This window comes from Taudactylus pleione, unplaced genomic scaffold (assembly GCF_031769625.1).
Source record: "Taudactylus pleione unplaced genomic scaffold, aTauple2 ptg001020l, whole genome shotgun sequence".
Taxonomy (NCBI): Eukaryota; Metazoa; Chordata; class Amphibia; order Anura; family Myobatrachidae; genus Taudactylus; species Taudactylus pleione.
In genome coordinates, this window is record NW_028285421.1 from 1,363,717 (window position 1) to 1,377,995 (window position 14,279).

General features: G+C 41.8%; 1 protein-coding gene across 1 annotated transcript in view; it reads right to left on the bottom strand.

The window, feature by feature from the left end:
- Nucleotides 1–14,279, bottom strand: part of LOC148454263 (transient receptor potential cation channel subfamily M member 2-like) — a 188,307-nt gene that overhangs the window by 40,444 nt on the left and 133,584 nt on the right. Inside the window, exons 9-12 of the mRNA XM_088461126.1 lie at nucleotides 8,643–8,991; nucleotides 7,434–7,531; nucleotides 4,868–4,997; nucleotides 1,519–1,664 (exon numbers count right to left, since the gene is read on the bottom strand). Coding sequence (XP_088317252.1) covers nucleotides 1,519–1,664; nucleotides 4,868–4,997; nucleotides 7,434–7,531; nucleotides 8,643–8,991 — 723 coding nt within the window. The remainder of the gene's footprint in view (nucleotides 1–1,518; nucleotides 1,665–4,867; nucleotides 4,998–7,433; nucleotides 7,532–8,642; nucleotides 8,992–14,279) is intronic.

Here is a 14,279-nt window from a genome sequence, read left to right on the forward strand (position 1 = left end):
GTTCCTCAGTACAGCTATCCATGGCGAAACTCTGCTTGGAACTCCGGAGGTGTCCCCATCGCTTTTGGCATTTATGTTATCCTGCTAACTCTTCCAGTTGTTCCTCCAGTACAATTGTGGTCTTGTCCTTTGTCTTCTTGCTACTCTCAGATACCTTCTCTGGGGGCTGAGACCTGTTCACTTAGTGCAGCGAAACCCATATCTTGCTTGGAGGGATCACTGGTGAATACCATTAATTGGATTAGACTCTGCACCCTGGAGTAGGTTTTGACAACATCTGTGAGTAGCTTATGAGGAAGATATATTGCCTCCTCATCTCCTGTCTCCAACTCACCCTAGCCCCCCCGGGTACTGAACCTAAAACTGAGGAGAATCATTACCCGGGCCTGACATCGGTTTTGACTGTATTTTCCAGAAGTTGGCTTCTTTCTGATTTTGCAGTTTCTACCATTTCTTTATTATATCTCTTCTCTATGAAATGTTGTTTTAAAGTACAGCCTTGTTCTATGTATGTGTTTATATGTGAACAATTCCATCTCATTTGTTTGAATTGGCTCTAGGAATAATGCAAAGCCAGTTTCGGTGGTGCCCTCTGTTTGACAGGATATAGCTATTAACATCCACCTTTTTCTGATATGTTGTAGAATTTTTGCAATTGTGCTATGTAAGAGAGAGCAGCTGCGATGGCATTTGAGTGTAGATCTGAATCAGGCCTACAGTGCAGACATGTATGAAATGTTCTTTGAGGTGGTCATAAAAAATTTGTTCCCCAGATAGGAAACTATAAATTGATCTAGTAGATATCTTAAAACCTCTTTAATGAAATACTAAAAAAAGTTTCAGAGTCTTTACGAAGACCAAAATACAGCACATCTTCTCACAGTCCTATTCAGACAGTATTGATATCCCCATGTGGGTCAAGCTCTATAAAAATGTTACCTTTCTATAAGGCAATTCAGGTATTAAAGGGAATGGGTATCTTTTTAATGTACTCTTATTTAACTACCTGGAGGTGATAGATTAGGATCCAATTTTTCAAAATGAACAATTTTCTTGTGACTCCACTTTTTCAAATGAGTGTGATCCTAAATTAATGAAACCCCAGATTTGGGAAATATTCCCCCATCCATGGTCTTTATTTTCGGCAGTGTAGGAGGTTATTGTCTGGCGAACACAATGATCACTAGATAATTTTTTTAATGGGGCACATAATTTGAAATGGTGGACTCCACTTAAATGAGGATATCTTAAGTCTGTAAGAGCCGGGATGGATGAAATATGGGACTTTCAACTCCCCCACTCCCATCCCAAACCCTTCCCCTCTAATTCAGATATTTTTTCATACTGTAGAGTAAGAATGGACTACTCAGTAATGTGCCAGTCCTAAGGATGAGTGGGACTTATCTTCAGCATTTTTGAAGAGCATGTTGAGGATGAGTCAGTTTCGTCCTTAGTACTGATGTATTTATAGGGCCAGACATTTAAAAAAAAAAAAGATAAAGGACTCAGTATACAAACCTGAACTCCTCCATGAGACATAAACATCTGACCTTTGGATGTCTCAGCAAGTTCTAGGATGGTGGTTTTTCCCCATTTGGAAGACACATGGATCAGAAGATTTTCAGCATGTTTCTTGTCCTTAGAATAACATTCGGAAAAAACTCCTAACCAAAGACACAGAAAATGCTTCAGGACAGCATGGAAGGAAAGATAATAAGGAAAGAAAAAATACATACTGTAGATGGGAAGTGACTCAGAGTAAGGGCCTGGTTCAGATTTGGGAAATTAGTAAAATATAGCCAGTATCTGTGTATCTTGGTAACACAATGCTGTACTGGATAGGGGGCAGATGTAACCTGTGCAAAAAGATTTCGATTTGGGACAGCCATGTCCAAACTGACATTTACATTGTAGTACAGAAAAAAGAGAAACAAAAGTTTCCCTACAGCACACTGCAAAAAAAACAGCAGAAAGGCTTAAATACTACATGAATGATATTAAAAATTCAGAGGGCTTTGTAGCTCTCACCTTAAATATATTTATGTATTTGCTGTAATCATGTGGCAGAACAGTATGCAATTATGACCCAGGGTGGGCACTATTATTTTGTAGTGTTAGGGACGCCAGTATAGAGGATGCCTTGACGCAGTCTAGCGCTTAACCATGTATGCAAATATATGCAACATAGATCTCTGGATTTCTATTACCATGTAGTATGCAAGCCTTTGTGCTGGTTGTTTTTGCAGTGAGCTGGGGGAAAATTTTATTTCTTTTTCCTGTAGTTCAGAGTAAACCCCTCTCTTTACAAGCACCAGTGAAAGACTATTTAGTTGATATGAGCAACCACTATTTTGTATATCTAATTTGTAGTGCAAGAAAAAAGCTGTCCAACATTTGTGTGTTACATGCAAAAGCAGCCAGTATAGGAGGCGAAAGCTAACTAGGCTTGAGAATAAATAAGAATCCTGCATATTTTGCTGATTGGCTGAATAAGACAGATTTGTTACTGGGCAGATTAGTTTAATGGTTTTGAGTCATCGGAGTAGTTTGGGCCAATAGGCTTTAGCTAGGGGTGTGTCTTTGTTCAGTAGTATATAGGTCAGGTTTTGTGTTAAGGACAACCTCATTTACAGTTTGGAGCCCACCATCCTGCCCAAAACCTTGCTTCTATTTTTGTTTTGTCTGCAAGCGATGCTTTTTCCTCCTTTAGTGGAGGCGCAGCAATGGTAGGAGAGCGCTGCATCTCAGTAGCTTTATGTGGACCAAGGGAGCATTATGGGGGAACTTGTCCTCTATTACTTGTCCTACTTAGTGATGGGGAACCTGGGTGCTTCCTGTGCAGAAGTATTCAGACTGTGCCCGTGAGGGAAGTGAGACCTTTGCACTGCAAGTGCATCTATAGGGGGGACGTTTTAGTTGTTCTTTAGTATTTTACATTATAAAGGCTAGAAATGAGATTGCAGCATCTCCTGGCCACCTCATGCAGGTTAATTAAGTAATTAATAAATACTGTGACAATTTAGCCTAACTGTTATTGTGTCTATCTTTATTTATTAGTTTAAGTTTAGTTTCGAGTTAATTTAAGGTTTTTTTCCTGGCTAATTGGCAATAAATGAATGGAGGTCTTATTTACCCCAAATGCAAAAAAGTATGTATTTGCCCCCCTAGTGTTACAACATGGTTTGTCCAGGTGCAAAGATAGAAAAATTTGCAATATCGCACTCTGAATCTTTGTCTGGGATCCAGTGTGGTATCTAGTATAGAATGTTTCTGAAGTCCTCAGCATAAAAGTATAATTGTACCAATGAGGCAAAACAATATCTAACATACAAGTTTATTAGTTGTATGAAACAGCCCTAAAATTACTACATAAATTGGCAGTAATTCTTTAGGTGGATCCAAGTTGTATTTGTTTGAGACACAGTGCCCATACAAGAGAGTACCATTTATAGTTAGCCACTTACTACTGAGGATGTGTGTCATGCAATCTACTGTATGTGCGCAGTATATAGGGTTAATGTCCTTTTGAACTTCAAAGTATATAGATACGTTATCAAAAGGATGTAAAGATGGTCTAAAAAGTTCAGATGCACCCGGGGTGTGGCATCCCGTGTCCCCGGTGTGGTCCTTCTTATCCTCTAAGGTCCATCCAGCAGTAATACACAGTCTAAGTCCTCCGAAGTGATCCCCTTCTGTTTTCCTCATTGCTGATGACCATGGTGGATAAATGGGTGTACGCAAGTCTCCCAAGTGCAGTGTTATCTTACAGACCTCACTTACCCAGTGTCTCAGCTTCAGCCTGGTCCTACCACGGTGTGCTCTACTCATGTAAGGAGACGTTGTGATGTATCCTGCTTTATTGGGTGCTCACAGCTGCAAGCCTAGTGTGTGGTCTGCAGTGGCTGCTGTATTTGCACAAGGCTTTCAGTTGCTGCAATCTCGCGGTCCCGGCATCTCAGAGTCGACCATCTCTGGTGTGAGAGAAGAGACTTGTTGTTCACAAAAGTAATTGTGGCTTAGTGTCAGTGATGTTTCCAATGCGTTCCAGCTATATAGTCTTCCTCTGGGAGTTGTGCTTGGTGTAGTCCATTCGGTCTCTTAAATACCTCTTTCTCTGGGTGGTGTTAGATATGATTGGTTGAAGCTTTCCATAGATACTGATTGGTTAATTGGGTTCTCTGGTTTGATTGGACCGTTGGTGTGCCTTCCAATGTCCACTATCCCCGATTTGATCTGATAATTCTTTAGATTATGAGTATGTTTGGCAATTATGTTTCATAACCCTGATGATGAATAGGACTATTGATAATAAGGGGTCAATCCTATTATGTTCAAAGGGTGCGATTTGCTTTTGCAACGCTGTTAAAATGCCGGCAACGAACCAGCACTTTGCTCCTTTTGTGGCCCACTCCGAGCCCCAAGTTGCTGAACTTTGCTCGGAGCCATATGATGCTGCAAGGAAAATTCAGCGAATCCGGGCTGCTGTAAAGTGCGGCCATTGCCGTGATGACTCACATCGGCGAGATCATTGTAGTTAAAAGAATTCACCTCTAACTATTTTATTGTATATACCACCTGCATCAATGTTAGAATCAGTGTTATTGTTATGTGATACCAGCTTATCAATATACTGATTACTGTGGCAGATGAAAATACTATGTAGCGCTTTAAATGCCAGAAGATAAAGGATTTCCCCTATTTGATTGTGGCCCAATATATATTTTATATCAATAACTTTGTTGTGTTCTGTCTGGCTCAGATCACAACCACATAGATAATTGCTCTCTCTTACTCTATTCCAAACTCTAAATCAGGCCTTTAGTATTTATAATATTGTTCCATTATTAAGATATAGCAGTTATCTTACCCACAGCTCGCTCCTCAAATTCAGCAGCCAGTGCTGTTATTTCCTCCATGTTCTCACTGTTCTCTTCTTCATTAGCCAGGGCTTTCAGGAGCTTGGTGCAAAAAAGGGCCCCAGCTACATAATCCTGTGACTGTAGGGAACAGAGGACAACTTACTCCATACACCAGGAGATCACCCCAAACCTGGAGCAATTATTTATTGTAATTGTCATATTTCTCTAATTATTATTATTATTATTATTATTATCATCATCATTTATTTATATGGCGTCACAAGTGTTCCGCAGCGCCTTACAAAGTACATAAACAAATATGTGACCAGTGACTTACAGAACAATACAATACAGGACATGGATAATATATATTGCTACATTAGTGACCATAACACCCAGATAAGCAACAGAACATAAGCAACCAAGTGTTAGGTGCCCTAGTGGGAAATAAGAAGCAGATGAAAGTAAAGTAGGGAGAAGCACAAGAGGGTAGAGGGCCCTGCTCGTAAGAGCTTACATTCTAAAAGGGAAGGGCAGACAAACTGGGGTGACACAGATGGGGTAGACAGGGAGGAAGGAGCATGGAGCAGCAAGTTAGGATGAGAGCTGAAAAGCTTTGATGAAGTAGGGGGCCTTGAGAGCCTGTTTGAATGATTGTAGAGAGGTGGAGAGTCTGATGGGGAGTGGGAGAGATTTCCAGAGGTGGGGAGCAGCAATGGCAAAATCTTGGAGGCGAGAGTGGGAGGAAGTAATCAGCTGGCATGAGAGGCGGCATTCATTAGTTGAACGAAGAAGGTGGACAGGAGCATGAAGGGAGATGAGATAAGAGATGTAAATGGGATAAGATTGGGTGAGGGCTTTGTAAGTGAGTGTGAGAACCTTAAATTGGGTTCTGAAAGGGAAAGGGAGTCAGTGGAGGGCTTGTAGGAGACGGTAGGCAAATATAGAGCGTTTGGAGAGGAAGATGAGCCGAGCAGCAACATTGAGGACAGACTGGAGAGGAGAGATAGGAGGAGGTTACAGTAGTCCAATCTGGAGATGACCAGTGAGTGTAGCATACTGGGTGAGATAGGGTCGGATCTTGGAAATATTTTTGAGATGGAAACGACAGGACTGTGAGAGGCTCTGGATATGTGGTTTAAAGGAGAAGGATGAGCCCAGGATGACTCCAAGACAGCGCCTTTGGGGCTAGATGAGATAGTTGTGTCACCAATTGATAAAGAAATAGTGGGAAGTGAGGTTATGTGGGAGGGTGGGAAGATGATCAGCTCTGTCTTAGACATATTAAATTTAAGAAATTGCTGGGACATCTGGGGAGAGGATTTGAGTATCATCAGCATAGAGATGATAATGGAGGTCAAAAGAGCTGATGAGTTCACCTAGAGAGGATGTATAGAGGGAGAATAGGAAGGGTCCAAGAACAGAACCTTGGGGAACACCTACTGTAAGAGGCTGTGGGGAAGAGGAGTCATCAGAGGAAACAGAGAAGGATCGGTCACAGAGGTAGGAGGATAGCCAGGAATTGATAGTGTCACATAGACTAAGGGAGTGAAGGATTTGCAGCTGGAGAGGGTGGTCCACAGTGTGGAAAGGAGCAGAGAGATCAAGGAGAATGAGCATAGAGTAGTGGTCTTTGGAATTGGCAGCAAGGAGGTTGTTACTGACTTTCGTGAGGGCAGTTTCAGTGGAGTGGAGAGAACGGAAGCCAGATTGAAATGAGCCAAGCAGGGAATGGGAGGAAAGAAAGGTGGTAAAGCAGTTGTAGACAATATGCTCAGGGAGTTTGGAGGCAAAAGGGAGGAGAGAGATGGGATGGTAGTTGGAGAGAATGCTACGATCAAGGGTAGGTTTTTTAAGAATGGGGGAGACAAGAGCATGTTTGAATGCAGAAGGGACAGTGCCAGATGATAGGGAAAGATTAAGGAGGTGAGCCAGATGGGAACAGGCAGAAGAGAGGTAGTGGAGTAGATGTGAAGGGATAGGGTCAAGGAGGTGGAAGGGGGGAGGACTGGATGAGGGCCATGACTTTCTCTCCAGATACAGAGGAGAAAGATGTTAGAGTTGGTACAGTGGATGGGAAGGGGTGATCTGGGAAAGGAGGTGAAGAGCTGGAGGGCTGGTTCGATATAATGTCCTGACGTATGGAATCAAAAGTAGGTAGCAAAGTCAAGGGCAGAGAGCAAGGAGGGGAGAGGAGGGAGTTGAAAGTGGTGAAGAGACGCTGGGGATTTGAGGACTGGGAGGAGATGAGATGCTTGAAATATGACTGTTTAGAGAAGGAAAGGGCAGCACTATAGGATGACAGCATGAATTTAAAATGGAGAAAATATGCCTTAGAGCATGATCTTCTACACCGTTGCTCGGCGGTTCATGAACACTTTTGCAGGTATCGGTTTTAATGTTTTCAATTCTATGATATGTATTTGCTTAAAACCAATATTCCTGTATATCGTGCATCCAGTTAGTATAAAATGTGGCCCTTTATGTACAGTGAGAGTAAAGGGTGGGTGTAAGAAGGGGGGGCCAAAAGATGTATTATATTGTGGGTGTAATAAAGTACATTAGTCATAGTACCAGGTTCCAGACGATCTTTGCAAGTTCTGACCGATGTTGGACAATACACCAGATGAGGAGATCACGTACAGGGTGCTCCAGTGGTTTTGTCTGAAAAAGTCATATAAACAGTGACAATCACTACAATGGTTCCAAGAAACAGCAATAAACAGCTTCAAGCTCCTGGATCCTTGTATTCTGTATCTACTCTTTATCGAATATGCTCAATGGTACTAACAACTACTGTACTAGCTCCATGCTAAGGAAAACATGCACATATTATCTATATACAGTACAGTATACAGATGTTATTTACAGCCACTGATAATCAGAAACCAAAAACCCCTTCATTTAGAGAGTATTAAATCCCAAGGGCAATTATATAATATGCCAGGAATGACACCAATACAGTTTATTACACACAAATACAAAAGAACCCAAATATTCACCCCTCTTACAGAAAGTAACTGATATAAGAAACATTTAGGGATGCACAGCCATGCTATAATTCAATTATTAGGCTTTTTTGAGCATGGGATTTACTATTGTTTTAGGATATTTTGCTGTTATCTTTTTTACACAAAGTCTATATTTTATGTATTAGCTTCTCATTTTCCTGTGCACCAGTTATAGTCATTGCCTTCCCCATTTTGTTCTGTTGGCAAATAACTACAGACGTGTCCTCCTACATCTGTCCTCCATACACCATGCAGAGTGAAATGCCTGGTGTGGGTGAGCCGTCAGGTCCCGTGAGATTCTGCTAGCTTTTTTGCAAAAAATTCATCTTAGTCACAATGCGATGTGACTAGGACACACAAGGAGGCTTTGCAGATTAATTTTACATGCAACACTTGTATATCTGTGTGTGACTGGGTCTGTAATTGGGACTTGATGTGGACGAAAGCTGTGACTTTTGCATCGTAGCACTTCATATGCTGATTCAGAGACTCCATTGCAGAGATATACAAATGTCATATATCAAACTAGCTAGCACAGTCTACTGGTGCATATTTGTCAGATTCCATTTTAGACGCCATTTCTCCCAAAAAAGATGTCAAATAGACGCCCGGCACTAGCAGAGTCTCATGGGACCTGGAGCACTGAGAGAAGCTGTGTTGCGTGACTGAAGCTAAGATGTGCAAGGAGACATCTGTAGTGTTACAACCTGAGCATCTCCTTCAGCTATACTGTATATATATATATATATATATATATATATATTTATTGTATACATCCAAATCACCCAGATTGTTACATTCACCCTAATATTTACCTCTCCCTGGCTTGTTGAGCGATCCTGCTCTTCTCCTTTGTACAATGTCTCTATACGCTCTCCCAGAAGCTCTTGTAAGACACGGGATACATGATGTAGACTGATCCTGGGTGATTCTTTGTCTTTGGCCAGTCTCTGTAATTTGCTGTGAATCAGAGTGGATGGGTCGGTGTTATTGTACAGGTCTGTGAGCGTTTTCCTGGTGAGGAACTCCGAGAGACTCACTCCATGATCCAGGAAGAGTTTGACAAAGTCAGGTTTATCTTCAATCAATGACTGCATTAGACTTGGGTAAAGGTCAGTGGGCTGCAACAGAACAAACCATTACAAAGTGCTTGGATAAAAATTACACATTACTATTAATAATTACATTGAATATTAGCAACATGGATGGGCCCTGGGCTTTCTAGTCCCAGAATCTAGATGGGTGAAGACAGTAACAAAAGCCTAGATATCATGAACACTAGAACAATAGCTGAAACATTAAGGTGCCTATTCCTCATTGGAGGCTAGGTGTCCCTCCGATAATTACAGATGTGTCCTCATACAACTTTCCTTTTTACTTCATTTGGCACAAGATGGCAGCATGGCTAAGACACTCCAAAATGAGTAGCAATTGGATGGATCCCAATTTTTTATCCTGCAAGAGTATTCATATAAAGGGATGTCTGTGATACTCAGTGATCCTTTCTCCTTTACCTACATGCACTAGTGTCAAAATGGCAGATGAGCGTCCTCACAGTGCCATTATATGTGAAAAATAAAAGTACAGGGGCGTGGCTTGGCAGCCATCAAGAATAGCTGGGTTTCCTTACAGCTCCCGAGTGGCGTTCAATATACTGACCGTTGGAGCTACATTAAGGGTACATAATTGACACACAGCCACACATTATAATCCCCAGCACCTGCCCCCGGGGTGTCCAGTGACCGTGGTTGCAGAATCGGAGAGTGTTCTGATGCCCCCGCGGGTTGTGGCCTGGTCACACACCTTGAAGCTGGGGCCTCAATTTAAGATCCATCACCTGGCGGTGCCATTTCAGGATAGCGACAGCACTTACCCTCCCTTCTGCAGGGACGCTGATCCCCCTGCCTGCCCTTCTGCTGACCTCCCCTATGCTGCCTTGTTGGAGGGAGAGAAGACGCGGCAGCGCCTGAGCTGACTGACGGCGCCACTGAGACTCACTGCCCAGAGGTGTGAGGTAAGAAGAGCTCCCTCCCTTGACCTGCTTAACTGAGGTCTCCACTCCACCCTCGTTGACTCAGCCTCCCTACCTTGCAACAACATGCTCCACCACAGCTTAGTAGTTATCCAGCGTGAGTGGGACCAGGAGAGATCTGTCAGGCAGCCCTGATATCACCAGGGAGCCATTTTCTAGTACTCCCCTCCAGGGCTACTGTATGTGCATGCCAGACCCTGATTCAATTACAGCCCAATTGAATCAATTGTGCTATTTTGCAGTCAACTTTAATAACCCTTGCTTGGGTATTCTACTTATTACATTCTAGCATTTATTATTTATAATCTATTGGAGATTTCAGATTTCTTCCCTTGCAATGTGGGTTTGGAGTGCCACCTAGTGCCATTCTCGCATATTGCTCTTTATATGGATATTGCAAATCATTAGCCGACTTACTCTCTATCTAGTCATGATGATCCAGATGTTTTTCTTCCACTAAATTATGCTGTGACCTATGCTTGCCCCACAGAATTCATTGTTCTACAAGGCTTACACTCACTAGTATCCCCCTTCCTCGCCACTGCATATCTCTGCATTGTTATTGAGTGACCACATCAATATGTCGCAGAAAAATCACAAAAATGATTCTGCTCCCAAACCTAGTATTTTCAGAGGATGGGAAAAATCTGGTTCTTTAACCAGCCAAACCCCGGTCGCAGACCCAGTCTCTGACTTAGAGGAAGATACCTCTGCGGATACCGCTCTGTCTACCAAAGACATTATAGCTTTTGTCACTAAGACTATCCAGTCAGAAATGAGATTGATGCTCACAGAATTTAAAACTGAATTAGCAGACCTTGGTTCCCGTACGGACTCCCTGGAACAGAAGATGGATGAAGTGTGTCAATACCAACGCATAGTGAAATAGGAACTTGCTGACCTTCTCTCGGAGTTTGATACGTATAAGGATCAATTAGTGGATCTTGAGAATCGAAGTCGATGGAATAATATCCATGTCCGTAACATTCCTGAGAACATATCAGTCAATACCCTTCCTGGGTTCTTCGAGGGTTTTTTTCTTCACTTGCTACCTGATATGCCCAAAGACATGCTCCACTTGGATAGAGCACATAGGGCACTATGACCGAAACCTTCACCAAGCCAACCTCCAAGGGATGTCATCCTAAGATTTCACTACTCTAAAATAAAAGACCGGATCATGCAATCTGTCCGAGACTCTGCTACGATTTCCTAAATCGGGGGCCCATCTCCAAATATTCCAAGACCTAGCTCCATCTACACTCAAGAAATGCCGTGACCTTGTCAATATCACCAAAACTTTGCAAAATAATTTTATTAGATATAAATGGGGCTTCCCCTTTCAACTTCAAATCACAAGGAATGGGGTCACATATATTGTTAAAACCCCCACACAAGGCTACGAGCTTCTAAAAACTTTTGGTCATATTGATGATCTTCCTGAATCCATCTGTAGACAGCTTTCCTCACCTTAGCAAAGCCCTTCAGCTCCATCCCCGGAGTGTTCTCAGGCCTAACTGATGTTTTTCACTTAATATTGACATCGTGCCAATGTTTTACTTCAGTGTTTTCTAAATGTTTTTTTCTTAGGTGAAGTCACTGTTTTCTAATTTGGGAACACCCCAGGTCATTCACCTTTCTCAAATTATAATGTCCATATATTTACTGATAATGATATGATGTCATAGTTCATCTGTTACGTTAAATATATACTTACGTGGCTCATGTTCTGATATTTGGTTTTAATATATATATTGCTCTTGAAAATTCTCCACTCTAACCACTTTTATTTCAGGTAGAGTGAGCCACCATCTCCTTTTTTTTGGAACGTCACTGTTTACCCATTTTTTCAAATTTACATTGTTCTCACATTTATTATTGTGTTCTTACTGTTATTTTGTTGCTCACGATGTCAACAGTAATTTTCTCTCGTCAACTACTTCTATTATATTATCTGGCCAAGTGGTCACAGCTTTTATACTCCCCTAGTATAAATGTACTTTTTATTTTTAGTACATACTGTATACTTCTAATTTTTTTTTTCTTATGCCATGCCCCCACCAAAGGGAAGGTTTCTATAATGTCTTCTCTTTCCTTTTTAGGCCTATCCTCTGTATTGGTCAAGTTCTTTTCTTTTCTACTACCTCTGTAGTTCTTAGTCTCTTTCTTTTCCCCCCTAATTTGTTCTTTTTTTCCCCTGATCTCCAACCAGTTGTTATGTCCACTTCATAAGTTGCGCAGCTACTTTGACATTTATCCGCTATGAAGTTAAAGGTTCTCACGCTAAATGTCAATGGGTTAAACTTCCCCACTAAAAGGGCCATGGCCATACAGTACCTTCACCATCGCAAGCATGATGTTATATTTTTGCAAGAGACGCACCCTAAAACCCCTCACCCATCTCTAGCAAGCAAACAATATTCACAGGTCTACTACTCGAACATGTCAGCTAAGCGTAGAGGCACAGCAATCATGCTGCATCAGGACCTCCCTATCACTATAGACAAAGTGTTGTCTGATGATCAGGATCAGTACATTATCATATCTGGGACCTATAGCCACACACCGATTATTTTAGCTTCGGTATATGCCCCGGCCATGCAGCAGAGCTCCCTGTTCACTACCTTCTTTAATCATATCTCACAGCTTCCACAGGGCCTCACCATTATAGGGGGGGATCTTAACACTATTTCAGATCATAACCTATATAGATCTCACCCCATCGCAATTTGTTCTACCCATTCTAAACTAATTCTAAACTCTCCAGATGTCTTTATTCCCATATGTCACTTAATGATCTTTTTGACACACGGAGAACTCTATACCCCTCAGCTAGAGGTTACACACACTATTCCCCCCACATGATATTCATACACGAATTGACTACTTTCTAGTTGATCGGGCCTCCACCCAAAAGCTCTTGGGGCCCCAGACTTTACCTATTCTGTGGTCAGATCACCAGGCTATTGAGATGGAGCTTTTGGTTTCTAGCCTGATGCCCCCAACCCGCTATTGGCACCTAAATGAGTCTTTGCTACTCAAACAGACTTATATTAAAGAAATTACATCTGCCCTAAAAGATTTTTACGCCACTAATTCCACTCCAGATATTTCTCCTTCAATAATTTGGGAGGCTCATAAGTCCACACTGCGAGGTATCTTTATCAGCCTTACCTCTGCTCAGAGGAAGGCGGAACTCACGCACATAAATGAACTGGAATCTTCATTATCTTCCCTTACGCAGTTCCAACAACGCTTTCTCAACAAATGCACGTACAGTTCCTTAAAATTCTATCAGTCAAGGGTCAGCTTTCTCAGATTCTTTCTAAAAAAAATGTTGAATGCCCTATTGTGGACACGCCAGATATTTTATGAGAAATCTAATAAAGCAGACACATTGCTAGCCCACCAACTAAGAGCCAAGCGTACTTGCAACAGGATAATCTCTTTGAGAGATTTGAATGGTTCTCTAATTCATGATCCCCAAGTCATGGCTAATCTATTTTGAGATTACTATTCTCTTTATATAACCTTACACCTGTTGAAATCAATGCCCCCCACAAACTTGATAGAATACACCAATATTTAGAGTCCTGCCAATTACCTAAACTTTTTGAATCACATGTTGCCTCCCTCAATGCCCCAATCACCGAAGAGGAAATTATGACAGCCATAAAACAACTGCGTAGGTCAGCTGTCCCTGGTTCCGATGGATTTTCTGCTCTTTACTATAGAAACTTCACAGAACCCCTACTCCCTATGCTTAAGTCACTCTTTAATTCTCTGTTAGAGGGTAAATCGCTCAATGCAGCCACCACCAGGGCCAATATTCCTGTGTATTTTATAACGGATTATTTTCACTTCATCACAATCCTTCAGCTTCCGTTTTAGTTAATGGTCTATCCTCCAACCCTTTTCCCATCTACAATGGCATCCGCCAGGGATACCCCCTTTCCCCTCTTATATTTGCATTAGTGATGGAACCCCTAGCCTCAAAGATTAGATTAAGTATGAACATCTCCGGCATCCGGGTTGGCAACTCTGACCACAAGATCTCTCTATACGCTGATGATGTGATCCTAACTTTAACTGATCCCCATTCCTCTCTCCCAAACCTATTTTTCAAAATAGATTAGTATAGCACATTCTCTAACTATAAAATTAACACAGACAAGACGGAAATTTTAGACCTACAGATCCACCCCACTGACCTTCGTATTTTACAATCCGCATTCCCTGTCCGTTGGCAAACGCATAAGCTCAAATATTTAGGTGTTTATCTAACTAAGACATATTCCACCCTACTGTATATGCAGCCAATTTTCCCAGACTATTCGTCTCCATTAAGTCCCACCTTAATATGTGGAATAGGTCTTT